Genomic DNA, 24,454 nt, shown 5'->3' with positions numbered 1-24,454 from the left:
TACTGATCTTACATCATCTGTGTGATCCACATACAACACAAGGTAAATATTGGTTTAGTAAGGCAGTGTAGTGGACATGTGACACAGGTTTCCAGCCTGATCTGCTCTCTCGCTCTCAGTCAGCCGGCCCAGTCAGGAGACACATGTCTAAATCAGCTAACAGACCTCTCGTACATCATCTGCTCCAAGACCATTAGCAGCACTATGGAAACCTTAAATGCCCCACACACACACACAAGCATGCACGCACACACGGACACACATGCTGCCCTCACTCACATGGCAAACCAAACACGACACAGGAACATGGAAAGTCAACCAGTGGTTAGAGCAAGGTCACCTGTCTAACTCAGACTCTAACCCACCAGGCTGGGATGCTATGCTAGCCAGTCTATCGTGGGGTTAAGAGTTAAGACTACTATATTACAGCAACAAAGGGAGCTGTTATTTACCTCAAAGTCCTCTGAGAAGCCATGCTGGTTGTTGGAATAGAGCTCTGAGATGTGTTTGATGAACTGCTTGACAGGGATGGCCTCCATGTCATCTGGAAGGGAGACCATAGAATTAGACACTTAGTCAAAAACACACAGACAAACAGTTTGAGTCATACAGACAAACAGTTTGAGTTCGGCACACACTTGTGTCCAGGGAAGACATGTAGCAGAGGAAGTGACGTATATGTCACATATGAAGATATCAACATGTTTAATGTACAGTACAATGTACAGTACAGTACAATGCATGTACAAAACATCTCTACACTATAACTCTACACTATCTCTAGGATCTCTAAAAACCTGTAATACCTGTTGAATATCTGTCTTAAAAAGACAGAGTGATGTAACACATGCAGGAAAGTAGCAGGAAGCTACAGGAGGAGAGCGGTGAGAGATCGCTCTTCCACTCTATCACAATCCCATGTTCAATATTTCACCAAGACAAAAAGCATGCGTTATTTATGTCCATCAGCTTATGTTTCACATAGGTGAAGATGTTCACAGCTTTCATCTCAAGCAGAGTCATTAATGATTCACAGTTTCAATCTGGTCCTAGTTTTATCCACAGAAGGGGGTAAAGATAGCAAAAGGGAACAGAGTGTGATGGTGGAGAGTGATGAGAGGGACAGATCTCATCTTGGTGGATGTTCTGTCCTAACTGTGCCTGTGGGAACCACTCTAAACGCTCATTTAGTGAGACATACGGAGAGCTGGGCTGAACAAACGCTTCATCCACAGGGGAAATCACACACTCAAACACGTGTACGAATGCCTACTGTACGCACGTCACACACACTTACAAACGTACACTTACTCGCATGCACACCCGCACACACACACACACAAATCCACACACAATGAATGTTTCATAGAGCCAACTTATGGGAAAAGGCAGCTTGTACTTTTACATCTTTGCCCAAATGATAATGGTACTTCATAGAACATGCTGTTAACTACAGTGCCTGTTGAAAGCACCCAAATCCTTCTATTTACCCCTTCTTCTCATTAAATATTAATGCATACAAGGCAGAGAGGAATATTTATGCATAGTAATGCCTCTAATCATATGCTTATGGTAAACACAGCATATGGAGATACAAGGAGGAGGTTCAAATTGTCAAACAGCTTCATGAAAAATGTATTAGACAAAATTGGCTTTGAAAATGATTGTTGAAAATACACTGGAGTAATATACTGTGGTGTGTGGTATGTCTCTGGTAGTTAGGTGTGTGGGGTGTTTGTCTTGTGGTCGTTTTCATAAGGTTTCAAATCCCCAGAGAGAGAGGGGGGGGGGGGGGGGGGGGGGGGGGGTCAGTTGAGACAATTAGCTCTGTGAGAAGCAGGATTGTCATTATGGTCACATATGGCTCTCCCCTCACTGCTGCTCGTTCTCCTATAGGTCTCTACAGCCCCACTGGGCCTAAGAACTCTCTGCCTTAGATGCCCTATACACACTGAGTCATGGCAACACAGTATGATTCAGTCCACTGTTTTCACAGCTCTATCTGAGCGGAATCAACTAGTAATCTTTAGCTCCATTATTGCACAAATTAATCCATTTTAAAGGCCCAGTGCAGTCAAAAACGTAATTCACGTGATTTTAAATGTGTTTTTTGTACATTTCCACACCGAGATTTCGCCCACACCCCTAAGGAAACCTCTTTCTCAAAGCCACTTATCTGGATCAGGTTCTGCGCATGTATTATTTTATGCAAAAAAAAAATTGGGGCGTAGCTGCTGCTCACACTCCATTCACATTTCTCTCTTTACTCACCCTCTTCTGAACCATGATGATGTAGCCTATGTCTCTGCCTCATATTTCTGGACAGCTGAAATAAAAACCATGCGGCGATTTGAACTAACATTCAAGGCCATTATGAAGGCTACAACCTTCTCTGTCTGTTGTAACGGATATTGCAGTTGCACAAACAGGATGCAGTCCCTACACATTGCATTGGAGCAAAAACAATCAGCGTTTTGATGTAGGCTAATCGTTATAGTTGCTGCAATATCGTAGCCATTACACAGAGTTGCTGAAAAATAATACTACTACTTTGACTGACTGCCTGTCTGTCTGCCTTCTGCTCAGCCAATGTTTGCAACGATGATGAAAAAATAACATTAAATGGCTAATTAGACTGCGTCTGTGTCATGTTTGTGTCATGTTTGTGTTTGATATGCATGTAACTCCCCACTTGAGTTTTGCATTGGGGCAAAAAACAATTTGAGAGTTTATACAAACATGTTAATCATGTCTTTAGAGTACAACATGTAAATAGCTGCATGTAGCTATAAAAAGGACATTAAATCGTGTTTAACCTTAACAGCCTACTGAGGCTTGGAATGCAATAGTTGGAACACGTCGACCGTGTCCTTTGTCTATAACATGAAGTGTGTAGGCTACATCAGACAAAGGCGTTCATCGTTGATGTAAGCGACAGGGGGAGCACTGAGCAGCAGCTACGTAAAAATAAATCTTTGTATTGTTTGCCATGGTAAATCGGGTGTCCAGAAAATCCGGAACCACAGCCTCTCCATTTAGTGTAAGAGCACCTAAAATGTAAGCCTGTTTTGGTGTTATGGAGTTTTGGCCTTCAATGGTGACATCACCATGCAGTAAACTAGTTAATAGACCCATAAGAAAGAGAGTTCCAAACCTCTCTGCCAATAACAGCTCATTTTCAGTTTTCCACTCGGACCACACCCAGACAGTCCTAGTACAATTCTTGCTCGTTTCTTTTTGACCAGTTTAATTGAAAACAATCACAGTAAGGTACTTAATTGTTAACCAGAAATGATTTGATATTCAGATAAAAATGGCTGCATTGGACCTTTAAGAAAAAGTATGCCTATTTCAGTCCTCCAAACCTATGATCAAGATAGATAACAACCTTCAAACAGCACTCCAATCAACATTAGGCTATTCTCGAAACATTGTCTTACATCATAGTCAATATGTAAATGATAATCAATGAGGGGCTATGCGTTCTATGGAAAATAATGAATGACGCGGAGGTCAGGAGTTGCATTATTGTCCTTGGAACGCATAGAGCCCCGAGTTGATTATCCCTTTATACCATGGGTATAATTTAACACAGCTAGAAATGTGTTCATTTTCCAGTATAAATGTGTTCAACATCCACTGAAGTAGCTAGCAAGTTTACTAGATACAGTAGTTGTCATGGCAACCAAACAGACTTGCTAGTTTAGCTAACCAAACTATTCATCCTAGCTTGTTATTATGAACATCTAATTCAACAATGCCAATAATGTTTTCAATTCGACTTTGGCTTTCAAAAGCAGCTCAAACATAAAAAATGTAAGAATGAACGATAGCCATTGAATTTTACGATGCAAATATACTGTGCGTTATGACTTGAAGGGCTCCAGAATACCCTTCAAGCAAATCAGAAAGAAGTATTCAACAATGCCATGGTATAAAGTCTCATAAGCCACAAACCTTTTGATATCTGGTTAGGAGATACAATCTGCTGAGGAGAATGTAGAGTACTGAAGTCAGTTCTCAAAGTTAACGGCCTTTTAAGGAGGAGGAGAGATGTCGAATGGGGCCCACTTTATAAGCCTTCCCTGTCCCTGTGCTGGGAAGTGCTGCGCCATTGGTTTAAATAGGCACATCAGACACAGCTCTCTGTGCCAAGGTCCATTGTGAAGGACACTCAGTCAGTCCAAATGGATTTGGCTGCTGGGGAAAATCTTGTATGTGAGGGGAGATGTTAGATATGGAAGATTGGGTCTTTGAGGGCCAATCTCCATGCCTTTAATGTTTGATCCACTGGCTCGAAAGAGTGAGAGAGAGATCCAGCCCTCCTCCACCCCCCCACCCCCCACCCCACCCCTTCCACCCTCCTTTAACATGGTGCATTTGGGCTGAACCAGTAAGCACAGAGCACAAAACCAATGCTGACAGGGAACTCTCATAAATCGTGTTAAACACTACAGTAACACTAGTGAGGGCAAACACCCACCTGTTCACACACATCACATGATTATGACGGAATAGTGTGTTCTAGCAAAACAACACCAGCTACGGGTATCTCTTGGAACACAAATGTTGTAAATACTGATCACACATATGCACCCCAACAATCTAACCACCTGAGGCCACTGGCACCTTCATCGCCAAGCAACAGCCCATTGAAACCATGGCTGAGTGAGTCCTGTCTCACAGAGTCAGGCTCTCCCTCTCAAGTGTTTTAACACTTGAACAGCATTCACAGATGATAACACTGGTGTTCAAACATCAATGTAGTCTGCTAATGCAATGGCTCAGACCTCGATCTCACGATCTCTTTTCTTCATGGAAAAATCAATGTGTGCATGGATTTTCCCATCTGAAAAGTGGTTAAAGTAAAATGTTCAATATTAAGTGTGAGAGACATCTCAGCTCTCCTCCCCTTTAGTAATTTAAACACTTTTCAAGATCATCTCTAGGAATAATTTAATGTCGATTTCGGTGTTGAAATGTATGCCTGTTTATCTATAATGCATGTCGGGGTCTGCTGCTGGTGGCAAAAATAACTTCCCTTTGGGGATCAATAATGTCTAATCAATAAAATGGAATGACAGGTTACTGTCCAGTACATGAAACTCAATGCACACACTTTAAATCAAGTACAGCTCCTTTAGAAAAACAACATCTTTGAATGAACTGTTTGTTTACTCTTCAACAGAGCACACAGAGGTGGATGGATAATGAAATAGTGGTCTCATGTGAGGAGAACGGTCATATGAAGTCTCATATGGTGTCTACTGTATGTGTGTGATGTATCTGTACAGATTGTACATGATTGGTGCCTATAGGATTCCAGTGGAAACAGAGAGGAGCAGACATATGGGACAAGACTATTCCCCTTGACCCTGACTGTGAATTATTACATTGACCACAGACAGAAAGTGAACATTTGGAAAACTTCAGAGAAAAGGGGCCATTTTGCTGCAATCAACTGACCCATTCCTGACAAGGATTTTAACCTCCTTCTGGGGTACTATGGGGCCAAAGCGCTGCTCTGATTGGTGCTTACCTGGGATGGGGATGACAGGGATGCTGTCATTGGGCACCACTCTGGGAGAACTACTGTCCTCCACGTAGAAATGAGCCGTCTGAAAACACCTCCTGAGAGCGAGAGAGAGAGAGAGAGACAGTCAGTCAGTCAGTGGCACATTAGCCCTGAGAATAATGTATCAGCGCTGTCATCAGCAATGCCACAGGTGACAAACTCCTCCAAAGTAAACACAGATGGCACTGGAGACACGTGACAGGATCAAGGTGTACTTTGAACTCCTCCAGAGAAGGCAAACATTAGCATAAACACGCAGTCACCACCACACACTCTCACAGCTCACACACCGTCAGAGTTAAGAGTCACATAAACACTATGAGGATCAGAATCAATTTGTTTTCAGTTTGAGCTATGAAGCAGAGACATACTGTATGTCTGTGGCTAGCCAAATGATGGACTAAAGGAGCCTAACATTACTCCTTATAGTCCAAGGACCTTATAGGTTCTATTTAGAGGGCGAAGACCAAACAGCCAAATACTCCATCTAAAAGTACATTGATTCTCAAATGCAGTACAGTTCTAGAAACAAAAATACCTCTACTTTCATATCACATCAAACTCATTTCACAAATGCAAAATACATGCTTACTGTACACAGTTTTAACAGGTTTTAACACAGTTGCAACCAACAGTATTTTTCAGTGACAACACATTTGTGGTGTCTGTCTTCTGTTTACACACAGGTGTTCGGAGACACAGATAGCTAATTAGCACACGTATGGACTACCTGTGCTAATTAGCTTTCTGCATCTCCAAACACCTGTGTGTAAATGGAAGATGTGACACCACAAATGTGTCTTCCGTCTGTTTTCCGTAAACAGGCACTGTAACATGGACATATGGCCGTGTGGGAACCCTAACCCTGTAAAGGTGTGTATCAATTGTATATATTTGTATTATTTCTCGCTGATATCAAAGATATGGTCCTTATGCTTCCAAAATCGTACCGCAAGCGATGCATGCTAATGTTCAGACCAAGCATCGGGACTCTTAACAAAAGTCCCCCGTACAGAAGACGCCTTCGTCCAACAACTCTTATGGGCTAGTCTGTGGCCAAACAAAGATCCAAGAGGGCAAAGAACACATAGACACAGCTGCAAGCGCAGACTATGTAAAGCTCAATGGAGGTGTGTCTGAAAAGACAGCCAGCTCCAGACTAAGCACATACCTTTAGGGAAGTGTACCGTAATAAACATATTACACTGTACCCTTCATCAAAGAGCTCTCCTCCAAGAGAGATTAAAGCTACAATATGGAAACAATGTTAACAGTCAAAACCTGTTCCTCTATTTACAAATCTCAAAGTAAAAGAAAAACTATCATTGCTTATTTCTTTAACAATGACAGCACTCCAGACTAATACGCCTGTCATGAACTTCAAGCCTTAAAAATAGGATACAGGTGAGAAAAGGAAAGGAGATAAATCATCTCCGTTAGAGAGAGGCGGATATCTGAGCTTGAGCAAGAGGCTATCTACCAAATAGAGAGTAAAGTTACTGAGTGAGTGGAAATGTGTATATGTGAGTGTGTGGTCCTACTCCTACCTGTATTTTATGCAGAGTAGATTGCAGAAACTGGTCATCCTAGAGAGATGAGAGAAGAGCGGAGGAGAAGACAGACAGAACAGCCTTAGCAGGCAGCGTCTGCATGCTGCTACTGAACCAGACCAGCAGACGGAGAGAGGGAGGAGAAGAGTAGAGGTAGGAGAGCAAGAAGAGGGAGGACTCCCCTGTCCTCTCTGCATTAACAAGTCAGAGGAGCAGTGACCTGTCACTCACTCTGTCTTGTAACAGCTCCTGGATCATTCTCCAGTAATTATCCTGTGTTTAGAGTCAGGCTCAAGGTTGGTTGACCTGATCTCAGACCAGTAATTACTCACGGGTGGCTTACTGTCTACGGGCAGCCAATGTGGTCCGATGGGGGAGGGGTTACAGGGCAACATGGGGGTTGAGCCCTGAGCCCGAGCTCTGCTACGCAATAGGATTAGAATTACCCAACACTCCCCTCTCACGCCTTCAACACCTGCTACTGCCCAGGAGACCTCGAGCTCAACCACCACCTGTTTTTCTGTCTCTCTCTCTCTGTGTGTGTGTGTGTGTGTGTGTGTGTGTGTGTGTGTGTGTGTGTGTGTGTGTGTGTGTGTGTGTGTGTGTGTGTGTGTGTGTGTGTGTGTCTGTGCATGTGTCTGTGCCATCTCTGTAACACCAGGAACTTTATCTCTGGCACACGCAGACAGACAGATACAAACACAGACACACAAACACAGACAGACAGACAGAGACACACACACACCCTGTCGTCTGTTTCACAGGACACACTAAGGCTAGGCGGGCTAAACTGAGTCTAAATTGTAGTTTAATCCAAACAGCCAGCCTAATCTTCCCTAGCCTGTTACTGCAGCCATGATCTCTGCAATTTTCTCTCCCCAGAGGCCCCCTACAGGCCTCAGGGGGTGCTGCACTTCCATTAGCCTCTGTGACAGAGAGCTATAAAAAATGTGGATAAAGGTTGCCCTCTAGGCACAGATCTATGAGCAGCTTACCCTCCTGAAATCCTATAGACTTTACAATTAGGGTGGAGACATCAAAATGACCTGAGATCAGTATCTAGGGGCAGCTTCCTCCTGCTCTGCTGGGTCTCAGTGAGGGGCTAATTATCTGGTCGTGGCTGCTGACCTTTAACGAGCCGGGGGTGGTGAGAACCAGAGAGGTCACAGCCCTCACTCAGAGGAAAACAGCTCTTTGAACCCAGGCTGGCATTAAACGCCTGTTTGAAGTGCTACGATGGATGCGCTTTGATGATAAAGGCCTGAGAGCTAAAATGCTCTCTTCAGCATCGTAGGAAACATATACATCTTACAGTAAGAGATATTTGCAGGAAACTAGTGCTCATAACCTCAATGCTTTCTTGGTGATGCTGTTTGTGTGACAATATTTACAAATGGGTGAGTATCTATGTATGTAAATAAGCTAGTTGTTGAATGAATACAAATGTGCATGCCCTCCACTACTTTGGCAGATGCAAAACAACTCTGTGATATATCTCCGTGTCATTGTCTCCAAGTGGGTGCTTGGTGTGTGTGTATGTTCTCACCCCTAACCCCCCCATGCCTGAGTCCTGATTTGCGCAGGAGTGGAGCTAGGAAGTGAATCAGATGGCCAGTCATGCCCCTGGGCCTTAACCGATGAAGGGGCTGGGGCAAGGAGGGCAGGGGGCTACTATAGGGCACTGGGGCTGATGGGGATAGCAGGGACCATAGCCAGCTTACACACTGATACATGGAGAGACCACAGAGGTTAGTCAGGTGGGTGATTGAATTAGCACTGGAGTGTAGAAATCTCCCAACGTCTGTTGACCAGCACTGTGTGTAGCAGTGGAGGCTCCTCTGAGGAGGAAGGGGAGGACCATCCTCCTCAGGGAATTTCATAAAAATAAAAATAGTGAACATTTAAAAAGTTATCCTTCTTAGATGAAGATATACTACATATAATCACGTCACCAAATAATTGATTAAAACACACTGTTTTGCAATGAAGGTCTAGAGTAGACTCAGCAGCACTCTGTAGGGTATCACAATGGTGTAGCCGGAGAACAGCTAGCTTCTCTCCTCCTCTGGGTACATTCACTTCAATACAAAACCTAGGAAGCTCATGGTTCTCAACCACTTCCATAGACTTACACAGTAATTATGACAACTTCCGGAGGACATCCTCCAACATATCAAAGCTCATGAGTCATGAACAGACATGCTACTATTATATCTTTATTTCAACAAGGAACACAGACTGAGACCGAGGTCTTTTTAAAGCTGGGCCCTGCGTATACATGTTTACACATACAGTTTAAGTACAATGATTAAGAAACTAAACATGACAAACAAAACGATCACAGATAACACAAAAAAATACAGCAGCAGATTACATTTACACACAGGTTATTCTACCAACAGCACAAGAACTTGCATTACCCAAAACAGTTACAAGCAATACAAAATAAAAATCCTCCAATAAATATTTAAAATGGGAAAGGGGGACATGAGTCTCAAGTTTAGTCTGCAGGCTATTCCATAAGCAAGGAGCTTAACAGGAAAAGTCAGCCATACCCAACTCTGTGCAAATCGCATGGGCCCCAGGTGAAATCCATGCTTGAGACCTGGTTGTAGGAATTCTAATTCTAATATTGATGAGTGATTTATAAATAAGAAGGTTGTTTATTCAGAAGTGCTTTATAGACAAACACAAGAGCATGTAGTTCTCGTCTCATGGACAGCAAAGTCCAACCCACATATTGATATAAAACACAGTGGTGAGTTCTGTAGCTAGCACCTGTAATAAACCTAAGTGCGCAATGACAAGTAGCATCCAGCGATTTAAGTGTTGATGCCGTAGCATGCATGTAATATCCCCATAATCTATAACAGACATAAAAGTAGCTTGCACAATTTGTCTTCTATTTGTAGAGGACAAACATGTCCTGTTTCTATGGAGGAAGCCTAGCTTGATTTTTAGCCGTTTACAAAGTTCATCAATATGCATTTTAAAAGACAGTTTATCATCCAACCATATCCCTAAGTATTTATATGCAGAGACCTGATTAATTCGAGAACCATCTAAGCTTGTGAGTGCAAGTGTATTACAACCAACTTTTTGAACCTATTAAAAATCATAAAATGTGTTTTCTATGCATTTTAAACAAGTTTCAGCTGTATAAAAGACCCTTGTAATATCTTAAAATGCTTGGTCAGCCGTTGAAGCGATAGAGTACACGACAGTGTCATCAGCATATAAATGAATTTGACACTTTCATATCTCATCACCGATACTGTTTATGTAGAGAGTGAACAGTAATGGACCAAGTATAGAACCTTGTGTGACCCCTTTAACCAACTCCAATGGCTCCGACTGGAAGTCGTCGACTCTAACAGCCTGACTTCCTTTAGATAGTCATGAAACCAACGACAGACATCCAATCCCAGTCCTATTGTCGACAGCTTACCCAAAAGTATCGCATGGTCATTCAAGGGGTTTAAGTAGGCTAAACTAGCTAGCTGCATTCGCTAGCTAAGTTAGTAAAAATAATATATACAGTACCTGTCAAAAGTTTGGACACATCTACTCATTCAAGGGTTTTTCTTTATTTGTACTATTTCCTACATTGTAGAATAATAGTGAAGACATCAAACTATGAAATAACACATGAAATCATGTAGTAACCCACATTTTTTAAACAAATATATGTTATATTTGAGATTCTTCAAAGTAGCCACCCTTTGCCTCGATGACAGATTTGCACACTATTGGCATTCTCTCAACTAGCTTCATGAGGTAGTCACCTGGAATGCTTTTCCAACAGTCTTGAAGGAGTTCCCATATATGCTGAGTACTTGTTGGCTGCTTTTCCTTCACTCTGCGGTCCAACTCATTCCAAATCATCTCAATTGGTTTGAGGTCTGGTGATTGTGGAGGCCAAGTCATCTGATGCAGCACTCCATCACTCTCCTTCTTGGTCAAATAGCCCTTACACAGCCTGGAGGTGGGTTTGGTCATTGTCCTGTTGAAAAATAAATGATAGTCCCACTAAGTGCAAACCAGATGGGATGGCGTATCGCTGCAGAATGCTGTGGTAGCCATGCTGGTTAAGTGTGCCTTGAATTCTAAAAAAAATCACTGACAGTGTCACCAGCAAAGCACAACATAACAACTCCTCCTCCAAGTTTTACGGTTGGAATCACAAATGCGGGTTCATGTACTCTGCGTCTCACAAAGGCACGGCGGTTGGAACCATTCATTTCAAATTTGGACTCATCGTGACAGATTTCCTCCGGTCTAATGTCCATTTCTCGTGTTTCTTGGCCCAAGCAAGTCTCTTCTTCTTACTGGTGTCCTTTAGTAGTGGTTTCTTTGCAGCAATTCGACCATGAAGGCCTGATTCACGCAGTCTTCTCTGAACAGTTGATGTTGAGATGTGTCTGTTACTTGAACTCTGTGAAGCATTTATTTGGGCTCAAATCTGAGGTGCAGTTAATTGCCAATATCTGAGGCTGGTAACTCTAATAAACTTGTTCTCTGCAGCAGTGTTAACTCTGAGTCTTTCTTTCCTGTGGCAGTCCTCACGAGAGCCAGTTTCATCATATCGCTTGATGGTTTTTGCGACTGCACTTGAAGTGTTGAAATGTTCCGGATTGACTGACCTTCATGTCTGAAAGTAATGATGGACTGTCATTTCTCTTTTCTTATTTGAGCTGTTCTTGCCATAATATGGACTTTGTCTTTTACCAAATAGGGCTATCTTCTGTATACCAACCCTACCTTGTCGCAACACAACTGATTGACTCAAACACATTAAGAAGGAAAGAAATTCAAAAAATAAACTTTTAACAAGGCACACCTGTTAATTGAAATACATTCCAGTGACTACCTCATGAAGCTGGTTGAGAGAATGCCAAGAGTGTGCAAAGCTGTCATCAAGGCAAAGGGTGGCTACTTTGAAGATAATTTTTTTTATTTTGATTTGTTTAACACTTCTTTGGTTACTACATAATTCCATATGTGTTATTTCATAGTTTTGATATCTTCAATAGTATTCTACTATGTAGAAAGTAGTCAAAATAAAGAAAAACCCTGGAATGAGTAGATGTGTCCAAACTTTTGACAGGTACTATATATATATTTTTAACTTTCACTTTCACTAACTTAGCTAGCGAATGCAGCTAGCTAGTTTAGCTTACTTCAACCCCCGGGTTCAAACAGAGAGGGATGCTATGTTAGCTAGCTGGCTATGGCTATCCAACACTGGAACTCTTCCAAGTCATGATAAGCTTTTGGTTTTATTAATGTATTGCTACAGGGGCCTGCCAGTGTAACTGCTAAACTGCTTGCTGTACACTGTACTGCATCACTGTAGCAGGTTTACTAATGCGTCAGTTCTAGTAGCTAGACTAAAATTTCCGTTAATATGGTGAAACCACTGTCGGCTGTGTGTAGCGGTTATGGTATGAACATTTGTCTTGGAAAGTTTTTTCCACCTGGTCACAGACAGCTGTTGTATTGTGCACTGAAGTCCACAAGCAAAGGGAAAAGGTAAGAGGATTAGAGAGTGTAGATGCGAGAAGGAATAATATATACAACGAGCAAAGTGATCATGCTGTTTATAAGTGGCTGCTAGTTCTGTGTTTGCATGTGATCAGGAGTGTATTCACTCTGCTGATTCTTAAACGGAAGCAAACAGAATGAAATGTGGATAAACATACCTGAATTTGTCCAATAGGAACTCTCGTTTGCAACTGTTGGACTAATGATTACAACCTACATGTGCAGGCAAGAGTGTGCAAGGCGGTATTAAATGTGTCATTCACTGTCTGTCACTTTGATTATACCTAATTTCTCTCGACCTGTTCACCTACATTGTAAACTTTCATTTGTATGCTAGATTGTAGCAACCTCATAATGGGTACAGGGAAAATTTGAGTATCATGTAATAGCCTGAACGTATCGATATTACATTGAGCTGGGTGAATGGAATATGAATGACAGTCATCCAATACGCTGTAATAGAAATAAGCCCATGCTCATAAAAAATATCTTCCTCCCTCATCTTAAACGGCACCGACCGCCATTGGTGTGTAGCCTATACCTGGCTGTTTTTGTGTATGTTGCTCTATGTTCACCATTCTTTAGGGCTGTGATGGTCATGGAGTTTTGGATGACTGGTCATACTGTAATTATTGGTCAGCCAAATGACTGCAGCCACCGTTATGGTCACTTGAATAGCAAATGTTATTTATTTATAGTTTTTAAAAATGAAATTTTCTCCTCTCTTCCACTTCTGTCTGCATGTGCTGCAGCTGCAGAGGGGGGTGTTGCCTAGGCAACCAAATACTTGTTTGCTGCAACACAAAGTTTCATCACTTTGTAAAGAGTCCATGTTACCGGGGAAACTGACTCAACCCAGGAATGCCCGGCCTTCCCATGTTAAGTCAATTTTATTTATATTTTCTTCATGAGGGCCTTCCTCCATTATCATGGGTTACACGATTATACGGTAATCGTGCCAGCCCTACCCTTCTTCAAACTATACCAACAGGATTTGGGGAAAAATTATTCCTGAAAGGTTTTTATTCAGCTACATGAGTGTGATGTCTCAGTGTGTTATGGTACCCACCTCCAGTAGACGAGCACAGCCAGCAGCAGGATGAGGCAGACGAAGGTGAGGGCAGAGACCACCACCAGGGGGATGATCCACTCCACCCTCCCCACCCCTGGGGGACCCTGCTGGGTCAGGTTGGACATGCTAGTCCTCTCTGTAGGAGGGGAGAGGACATACAATCAGTCAGAATCACAGCAACATTTACTGGACATATTGGGGATGCTGATCCGGAACAGGAGAGGTGGGGAATGAGGACAAAGACACATTTAGCCAGGTTTAACTGAGCTTCACAAAGGTAAAAAAATGAACCACAAAATAATAATAAACAATGATGTGATCAAATTCGCTAGCCATCTTCTCAACTGAAGACACATGTTACAGGTTCATTTACCTTAGTAAAATGCTGGATACGTGATCAGGCAGAATGGTTGCCATGAAACTATACTATAATAACCCAAAAAATGTGCTGGAGAATGTTCGGCAGTGCTTACCAGAGAAACAGCAGCCTCTCTTCATACCAAATGCTACCAGTGACAATATATTCCTGTGCTATCAAAGACAAGTATTCTAAAGTTAGATTTTGGTAGGTAGTGTGGCTATCAACATCATCATCAGCCCCTTAACCTACTAGATCTAGACTGGTGCTTTACACAGACAGGAACAATCCAATCCTGGATCATATTTAATAGGCACACACACACAGGAGAAAACATGGTCAACAACAACCAAAAACAACAAAGATTAATTGATATTGGAGACTATTAGAGCATCAATAATCAAATCATAATCTGTTTATTTATGAAGACAACCCTGGTGCTACATAGCTGGCTTATCTTGCTACCCAGATAAGGGCTCCACTTAGATCCCAAACATCCTGAGCCAGCCCCCTCCATGCTAACCCCCCACCCTACCTACCCAGGGCTGGTTTTCCTGCTGTGCTGTTCCCGGACCCCATGGCTTTATTCTGCAGCAGGAGCCCGGGTGGTAGCGGCAGTGGCACAGTGGGGGTAGCCCTGGAGGCCGAAACAGCAGTCCCCTGCACTACAGCACAGCCAGCCGCTACCACAGACGCTCTCTCTCTCCCTACCATCCACACACACCATACTGGCAGGGGAACCATTGTGTGCTGCTCCACTCTGCTCTGTTCTGCTCTCTCCTGTCTGCCTCTCACTCTAAGACGAGTCGTCCTGAAACACAACGCCAGCGGAAGTGCACACGGACGAACAGGGGCAAACACACAAACGCGATAATGCACACACAGCCAGTAACAAACCTGCACCGAAGGATACACACACGTGTCACCACACACACATGCAGCCAAACACACACTCACACAGACTCACACACCAATGCACACAAGGCCTACATGACTCTAGTGCCAGGCAGGGAGTTATAAATGGAGCAGAGGTTTTTCCCCTGCAGCGGTGTCTCTGCTCCGAGCTCATCTTGCTGGGTCTGAAAGTAGGCCAGCACTCAGCCTAAAGACAACACCAAGGAGGGAGAGAGAGAAGGAAGGAGTAAGAGAAAGAATGGGAAACAACAAGGATGGAGAGAAGGGGAGTGAGAAAGACAATGTGAGAGAGAAATAAATAGAGAGCGATCGAAAGAGGTGGAGGGAAAAACAGAGGTGCAAAGGGAAATATAGGAAAGGAGAGAAAGTGTGAAAGATGAGGGAGGAGGGTAAGGGGAGTGGAAGAGATAATGAAGGAGAGAGAGGTGGAAGAGAAAACAAGGAAGGGAAGAGGGGAAGGTCCTATCCCCCAGAAATGTCTATCAAACACATGTTTAATTTGAGTCCTTGTCTTTGGGAGTCACTCATATTTATTCATCAAATTGTAAACCAAGTAGGTAACAGAAATAGCTATAATGTCACTGGTTTTCCATAAAATGTAAATTACAGAATAACCCAGCAGACCTGATCAATATTGTACACGGCATACTGTTGTTAAGGCTGTCTGCAATGCAGTGGCAGTTTAGAAGCCTACTTCCAGCAGTGTATCTCAGCATTAGCCACAGTCCTTCAGTATGTAGAGAGCTTTCCTGGGCAGATCACTTTACTCCACTCAACACAAGTTTTGGGGAAGCTACTCTGAAAATATAGTTTGCCAAGCTACCAATTACTTCATACTGGAAGAAGTTAAGCTACACTAAAGCTACATTTAAGAAAAACATATTTTACATAACTAAAGTTACTTTAAAAAAGTAGTTCACAACATCCAAACTACTTTGTGAAAAATTATAATTTCTAAATCTAGCCTGGGCAGCAGTTAGTGGGCGCTGTAGATCCATAGCGCCCACTAGCGGCTGCTCAGGCTAAACTAAATCTGACATGTCATGAGCTATGTTTCCATTCAAATTGGTGACAGATTTTCATGCAAATATTCAAAAATCTGCATAAAAACAATATGTGCATATTCCCATCAGAGTTGTGATTCCATCAAATTGACTTGTTGCAGATAAAATGATGTGCGTGATGACATAGTGCACATAAATATATTTTTTGCGGTTATATTCCCATGTACCGAATAAAAAATCCAAGTTAAATGGGCTTCCATCGCATTTTCAACTCTATTGATGGATTTCTCAAAACAAATGTGTGTTATATAGCAACTGTACCCACTCTGGTCTTGGCACGTGCGCTATAGCCAACAGCTGGCAGATACAGTGAGGGTATAGCCTACATGATGAGATTATTATGGACAAAAGAGCGAGATTATTTTTATTTGTCAAACGGTAGCCAAGTATTTTTGTATGTTGTATTTATTATGGATCCCCAGCTACTCTTCCTGGGGTCCAGCAAAATTAAGGCAGTTTATACAATTTTAAAACATTACAATACATTCACAGATTTCACAACACACTGTGTGCCCTCAGGCCCCTACTCCACCACTACCACATATCTACAGTACTAAATCCATATGTATGTATAGTGTGTGTGTGTGTGTGTGTGTGTGTGTGTGTGTGTGTGTGTGTGTCTGTGCATGTGTCTGTGCATGCGTCTGTGCCAGTGTTTGTGTTGCTTCACAGACCCCGCTGTTCCATAAGGCGTTTTTTTAATCTGTTTTTTAAATCTAATTTTACTGCTTGCGTCAGTTACTTGATGTGGAATAGTTCCATGTAGTCACGGCTCTATGTAGCGCTGTGTGCCTCCCATAGTCTGGTTTGGACTTGGGGACTGTGAAGAGACCTCTTGTGGCATATCTTGTGGGGTATGCATGGGTGTCTGAGGTGTGTGCCTGTAGTTTAGACAGACAGCTCGGTGCATTCATGTCAATACTTCTCAAAAATAAAAGTAGTGATAAAGTCAATCTCTCCTCCACTTTCAGCCAGGAGAGATTGACATGCATATTATTAATATTATCTCTCTGTGTACATCCAAGGACCAGCTGTGCTGCCCTGTTTTGAGCCAATTGAAAATTTCCTAAGTCTTTTTTTGTGGCACCTGACCACAGGACTGAACAGTAGTCAAGGTGCGACAAAACTAGGGCCTGTAGGACCTGCCTTGTTGATAGTGTTGTTAAGAAGGCAGACCATCGCTTTATAATAGACAGACTTCTCCCCATCTTAGCTACTACTGCATCAATATGGTTTGACCATGACAGTTTACAATCTAGTGTTACTCCAAGCAGTTTAATCATCTCAACTTGCTCAATTTCCACATTATTTATTACAAAATTTAGTTGAGGTTTAGGGTTCAATGAGTGTCCAAATACAATGCTTTTAGTTTTAGAAATATTTAGGGCTAACTTATTGATCATGTCACCAGAATAAGACCCTCGATATTTACTGAATGTAGCATCAAGCTCATCACCTTGCACTTTCAGCACCCTGTGAAATTCATAACCTATTGAATCTGTAGACTATTAAACTGCATTCTTTCCCGACGAGTCGTAGTAGGAGGACAACACAACATGTCATCGTGTGACTCCAAGTTAACTTCCATATGATGGTTATTATATCAACATATGCTCATAAAAGTGATTCCACCGACATTTCTCTGGTAATTAATTGCACCGACGCAAAAAGATCCTAGTGAATTTTGTTGAGTCAAGATTTGGAAAGTTTATCGACAAATATGAGTTTCCATCAGACCTGTCATTACATTCTGTATCCGACACGTACTCGCATAAAAAGGTTGGATGGAAACCTGGTTACGGACTTCAAATTGCAAGAACAGATCACACTGGAGTCAGATGTTAACAGAATGTGTAATTTTACCTATTAAACGCAAAAACGATGTTTCAAGTGAGAATTAGGCACGTCCATATTTTATTTTATGCAAAAAAAAGTAGTGTGTATTTCCGGAAGTTAGCTACACCGCTACAATACCAAGATTTTCATTTAGTTCAACTACTACCAAGCTTCTGCTCAATGTATTTTAATTAGCAACCTAACACTGCTCAACATCTACATTATGTCATTCAGTACAAGCACAAGAGGGTTTGTAGGTATTAGTGTGCATGTAAGTGGGTATGTGTGGGTATGAAAAAACATTACAACTGAACCATGGTAAAATATGTCTAATACAAGGCTGTCATATTCCTTTCCACTTTATAGTCTTATTATAAGGCGGCAGGAAGCCTTGTGATTAAGAGTTTTGGGCCAGTAACCAAAAGGTCGCTGGTTTGAATTCCAGAGCCCTTGAGCAAGGCACGTAACCCTAATTGCTCCTGTAAGTCGCTCTGGATAACTGCTAAACAATTTGAATGTAATACGAGGAATCACATACTGAAGAAAGGAAAAAGATCACAAGTTGAGACAGGGAGTACAATTTGGTCCAGCTCTGATGCCCTTTCATAATTTTTCTCAGAATGTACTGAAGAAAGGGCTCCCGAGTGGCACAGTGATCTAAGGCACTGCATCTCAGAACAAGAGGCGTCACTGCAGTCCCTGATTCGAATCCAAGCTGCATCACATCCGGCCGTGATTGGGAGTCCCATAGGGTGGCGCAGGGTGGCGCACGACCCAGCGTTGTCTGGGTTTGGCCAGGGTAGGCAGTTGCAAATAAGAATTTGACTTGCCTAGTTAAATAAAGGTTACATCAAAAAAGAGAAGCCACTATAATGCCTGTGCTCACCTGTGTGTATGGAGAATGGCCAGTGGCTTTTGTCCCTTCCTGTGCTGGGCCGGAGGGTGGGGGAGGGGCTGTCTGGGGCTGTGAACTCTGCCGTGTCATTCCCTAGCTCCAAGGTAGGGGTCACCACTGTGTCTGTCTCCACCATACTCTGTGTGTGTGTCACCAGCTGGTCCTCCTCAGCACTAGAGGGCGTAGTGCTGCTGGTGTTAGTTTCAGTCTCACTCTCCCCTCCTTCTCTTCCTTTCTCTTTGGCAGTCGAGGCTGGTGCGGCCGTGGGCGGCTCTTTCACTACCGTGCTCTCCGTCTGCTTCTCTACCTTGTCTGCCATCACTTTCTTCTCTTTCGTTTCCTTCTCTTTCTCCTCCTCGTCTTCCTCCTTATCCTCCTCTCCTTCTTTCTCTCCCTCCTCTCCCTCACCTTTGGCACCTTTCTCCCCGTCCTCGGAGCCCTCTCCATTGTCTTTGGCTGCGTCTGTGCTCTGGGAGGCCGCTGGTTCGCTGGTGGGCTGACGAGGGGTGGGAGCGGTGGGATTCTGGCTGGAGGATGGTGCTCTGGTTGGCCACACAGAGCTGGGGAAGGAGGAGATGACCCCACCACTGAACCCTAGCCCTGCCAGTAGGGTACTAGTCACCACGGACGCCACCGTCGCTTGGCTACCACTGGAGGAGGGGCTGATGCCTGTCGCCATTGACACAAAGGAGAAGGGGAGGCCGGAGGAGGTCCAGGTGGAGGAGCCGGAGCTGATTGGAGCCATGTCTGCCGAGGAGGCTGGGGAAACAGTGGGCTGGAAAGAGAAAGTAGGGAGAGGAAGAGGTGAAAAAAAGGTGAGTGGGAAGGAGACTGAGGGAAAAGAGACAAGTGATTGAAAAATGTAATGACATAATAGCCATGTAACATAAATATGTGGAACTGTTTCATCAATTGAAAATAAAAAGCAATCAAGTACATCATCTGTTATCTGCACATTACTGACATAGGACATTTAATTTATATCTGTGGTCTGTAGTTAAAATGAATGTCTTTGGAGTTGACAGTATCGGAGTGACAGAGCATGCTCTCCAGCACAGAGGTTAAATAATGAGACAGTGCTGCTCTCTGTTGGAGAGAGGTAGTACTACAGAGGGTTCGCGCAGCACTCACCATCCCAGTCTTCACTATCCTCGTCCCTTCAAATATCCTGGTTGTGTTAGCTGAAAGGAGAACATAACATGAAATTTGTTAACCAATGATAACTCAAAATATATGTTACTGTATAGACAGTGTAATACCGCTATTGATTCTAGCTTTGCAACAAATCGGCATAGGCATTTAGACAGACAGAGATATCGTGATGAGGAGGGGAAAGAGTAGAGGCAACTCTGCATCACTAAACAAGACAATAAGGGAACAAAACAAGAGACAAAGAGATAAGAGATAAATATAGACTGTGATGAAATGTGAGGGAAATATTTACAGTTTATTTTTAGAAAAGTGAAAAGGAAAAATGAAGGACAGAGGATGATGAGGAGGATGATAATGAGGAAGTCACCTCTGAAGAGCATGCTCTGGCTGAAGTCACTGCGCATGTCATTCATACACACAGCCTGCACCCGGAACAGATACAGCACGTCTGGAGACACCGGAGTGATGACAGCTTCCTGTAACACACAAACACCCCCCCCCCACGCAGCCATCGCAAGGCAGGGTGGCCCACAAGCTTTGAGATACAATATGAACACGCCATTAAATGAACAATTATCTCATGTCGTTTTTTGCAGTAACGCTCTATAACTAAAGAATATTTATCTCAAAAGTGTGATTCTTAAAAGACGTGTTCGGAAACTCCATCAGATTTGTCTAAAATCCTAAATTAATCAGAAATATGCAGAATCAGCTATACCAGACCCCTTATTCATGTCCTCAATACATGTAGACCACTCATGGTCTGTAAAATTCTCTACTTTTGATAGATTTAAACAAACAATATTGGAATCACCATGGTCACAACCATAAACTGTTAACTCCATCTGCTTCATAGAATATGCATTTTTGTTGAAATGTTACATATAATTAGGTTAAGAGTCATAAAGCAACTGAGGAAAAACACAATTGCTACTGTGTATACCACTTGAATGTAAAAGAAAACTGCACTCCATCAGATTTTCTCTTACATCAACTCTTACATCAACTCATCAACTATAAGATCTGATAGAATCATTATTTTTAAATGGGGATTCAATTGAATAATTTTCCATATTTTATTCATTCTTTTTTGAATATATATGTCTGTCTTATATGTCTGTTTGAGTTGTCAACTGTTTGAGGAATAAGAGAAACTCCCAAATACAGGTGTGCCAAGCTTGTAGCGTCATACCCGAGAAGAATCAAGGCTGTAATCCCTGCCAAAGGTGCTTCAACAAAGTCCTGAGTAAAGGGTCTGAATACTTATGTAAATGTAATATTTCGGTTTTGTATTTTTTCTAAATTAGAAAAAAATTCAAAAACCTGTTTTTACTTTGTAATTATAGGGTATTGTGTGTACATAAGGAAAAAACAATTTCCTCAATTTTAGAATAAGGTCGTAACGTAACAATATGTGGAAAATGTAAAGGAGTCTGAATACTTTCCGAATGCACTGTATTAAAAATGTTGCTAATATTAAGACAAATATTAGCGGGAAAAAGTTGTGATTGTTGTGAGCTCTAAAATAGCAAAATGTATCAAATTGCATGAGATTAGCTACAAAAAAAATTCTCTGCCCCATGGCAAAATAAAAAAATGATTGGGTTGGGGGTGGACCTTTGCTCAATTCAAGTGAGGGGGAGGGGGCGCCGTGAAACTGCGCTATGCCACTGGCGCACACACGCATTAAAATATAAATTCTGTCGGGGCAGGGGTGCATGGCTCCTGCTGCACACTGAGTGGTTGATCCAGCAGAACAAAAGGAGGATGTGTTTGACACAGCGAATTTCCGTGCTCACACACGCAGAGAGACCATCCATGCTCACACTTACATAGCGAACGTCCGTGCTCACACACACACACACACACACACAGAGACCATCCATGCTCACACACACATAGTGATTGTCCGTGTGATCCATGCTCACACACAAATAGCGAACGGCCGTGCTCACACACACAGAAGGTGGAATCGTCTACAGAACACTTCCCATAAACCCATCCAGCTAGCAGAGACACCATTGTCTGCTATAGAGAAGGAGTGTGTGTACACCTACTGTACACTTAGGTCGGGTGGCGAGAGCAAACAGTAATAAACATGCACACACACACATACTTAGATGAGTTCTGGGTACCTTCCTGGAGAGGTCACACACCTTAGTCTAGAATACTACACAACACAGCCTGCCCCTTGACTCCAACACAGCACAGAGGGCAGTGGTCAAAGAATGAAGGTTAGAGCAGGATGGGAGAAATAAATGTTCCATCTTCCTCTCTCCCTCTGTCTCCCTCTCCTTTCCTGCTTTCTGTAGACAACAAACAATGGGTTTACCACAGTCTTGAGTGGTACGATTGTAGCAAAACTGTAGCAACAATGTATAACCTATTTTTAATTAGGATTTAATGTAAATCACCCTGGGCTGAATATGGGCGGTAGAGACAGGCCTGCGTTAGCCAATACCTCACCTCTCTCTCTCTTCCTATTTTCTCTTTATGGTGGACGCATTCCAGATAACACGCATTAATTATCCCCACGGCGGGGAGATGGAGGTCCAATCCACCACTAAATGCACGAGGAATGGCTATTATCATAAGTCACATTCTCCGGTGTCCGATCGCCAGGGAGGGCTCGCCGCACAACTACATTTTACATTAAGTAAATGCGTTTGTTCTCCCCTCACCACCACCATCTCCTCCATGATTTATGCAAGTTCCGCACAGTTTAATTCAGTTAAGGATGTGTCTGCCCTGTTCCCGGCGGTTATTACAAATGGAGAGGGCTGTAAAGACCGATGGCAGGCAGGGCTGGAGTGGTTTAGTGGGCCTTTCCATGGATTCTGACGACAGGTTTCATAAAGCCTGGATGTGCCATGCGCTCCCTAATGTGACCCGCATAGTGGAGGTGCCCAGGGAGAAGACAGAGAATTAAAATGGAAATGACAATCTGAAAGAAAAGGAGGAGAGATGGAGGGGGAGAGGGAGAGAACAATAGAGAGAATGAGTGGGAGGGGAATGATGGAGAAAGAAAGAGAGAGAGAGAGAGAGAGAGAGAGAGAGAGAGAGAATGAAACGGAAATAGATGGGGCTTGAGAGAAATAGTAAAAAGACTGAGAGAACAGGAAGGAGTGATGAGAGGAGGAAGAATGGCTGAGACGAGAGCGGCTGTGGTACATGAGGAGATGATATTCCGTTAATAACGGGCAGCCCTCAAAGAAAATAACCGCCAAGTCTCTCCTCTGTTCTCTCTTCCGCTGTCCCTTGTTCTCCCTCCCTCTATCAGCAGGCAGGAATCCCTCCCTCCTGCTCCTCCTCATTAAATCCCAGCCCCCATTGGAACACAATGGCAGGATATTAAAAGAGCTGTGGGTGTTTAAAATGCCAGCACTGCTGCTCTGGGGGGTGGCTCTGCACCTTACGTTGATGTTTCACAGTGCTAGTTTCAAGGTCAAACTACCAACAGTGTCACAGTAAGTCTCCACATGCAGTCTAATATGCAGCCAATTTACCATAATTTGACAGCCGATCTCATCAGTTTCTGTACTGTCACTGTGTGTGGTAAAGTTATGTGCGTGTGCTTGTGTGTGTGCCTGTGTGTGTGTGCGGGTGTGGTGTAGAGTAACTGACCAGTTTGTGTTGGCTGTCGGTGACATGCGTTTCCTCGTAGGACTCGTCGTGTTTAGTCCAGCTGTAGGAGATGAGGAAGGAGATAATTGGCGGGTGGTAGGTGAACTCTGGTCGGGTCCATCGCACCACCAGGGCCGTGTGGTTCAGATGCTGCACCTTCATGTTGATGGGAGCACTGCTGCACACTGCGAGAGGGAGGAAGGGAGAGAGAGAGAGGTGAGGGATGGAGTAGGGGAGAGAAATGAGATGGGAAAAAGAAAGAGGAGACTGTGGTCCCATAACAATCTGTAATCTAAGACAAAGGAGGATAGGAGAACCCACTACACACACACACGCAATGGACACCCAGATGTATGTACGGTATACTCTCGAAACACACATACGGTACATGTAGACACTTAGCCGAGGATGATGAGGAGAGAGACGTGCTGAGGAGAGAGAGATTTGTGTGTTAACAGTGCTTTGAGGCAGTTGTGTCATGGAGTCATGGAGTCGTTCCACCAGACAGTAGTATCAGTCTGAGGGCTAACACAACACAGGCGCTCATATATACCATCTTCCAGCCCCACTTCTTGGTTTCATATCTCCCTATTCCTCCATACAACATAACTGATTTGCTTAGCAGTGGTGTTGTTTCCTCATATGGCCACTAGATGTCTCTGTTTGACCAGTATGAGCAGAGTCCCCCAGTCCTCAGCTCTGCATGGCGTTAACATGGCGTCACAGGCAGCTCCATGGCTCTGTAGTCTCCACAGCAGAGGGGTTCATCACTGGCCATGTCAGCAAGCTGAAGACATCACTTCAATAATCAAACCCTGTTTTATTCAAAGGGAAGTTTTACGGAGATCTGCTCTATTTCTCCCATAATC

General features: G+C 43.2%; 1 protein-coding gene across 4 annotated transcripts in view; it reads right to left on the bottom strand.

Annotated features, from left to right (window-relative positions):
- Nucleotides 1-24,454, bottom strand: part of LOC110494487 (receptor-type tyrosine-protein phosphatase gamma) — a 314,622-nt gene that overhangs the window by 19,737 nt on the left and 270,431 nt on the right. For 3 of the 4 annotated variants that reach the window (XM_036950546.1, XM_036950543.1, XM_036950545.1), the window contains 8 exons: nucleotides 23,586-23,770; nucleotides 20,329-20,437; nucleotides 19,941-19,990; nucleotides 18,801-19,584; nucleotides 13,739-13,877; nucleotides 7,123-7,161; nucleotides 5,540-5,631; nucleotides 453-544 (listed from right to left, as the gene is read on the bottom strand). In XM_036950546.1, coding sequence (XP_036806441.1) covers nucleotides 453-544; nucleotides 5,540-5,631; nucleotides 7,123-7,161; nucleotides 13,739-13,877; nucleotides 18,801-19,584; nucleotides 19,941-19,990; nucleotides 20,329-20,437; nucleotides 23,586-23,770 — 1,490 coding nt within the window. The remainder of the gene's footprint in view (nucleotides 1-452; nucleotides 545-5,539; nucleotides 5,632-7,122; nucleotides 7,162-13,738; nucleotides 13,878-18,800; nucleotides 19,585-19,940; nucleotides 19,991-20,328; nucleotides 20,438-23,585; nucleotides 23,771-24,454) is intronic. The other variant, XM_036950544.1, reaches the window with a different exon arrangement.

The sequence above is a fragment of the Oncorhynchus mykiss genome, chromosome 17 (assembly GCF_013265735.2).
Source record: "Oncorhynchus mykiss isolate Arlee chromosome 17, USDA_OmykA_1.1, whole genome shotgun sequence".
Lineage (NCBI taxonomy): Eukaryota > Metazoa > Chordata > Actinopteri > Salmoniformes > Salmonidae > Oncorhynchus > Oncorhynchus mykiss.
This window is presented reverse-complemented; position numbering and strand designations above follow the sequence as displayed.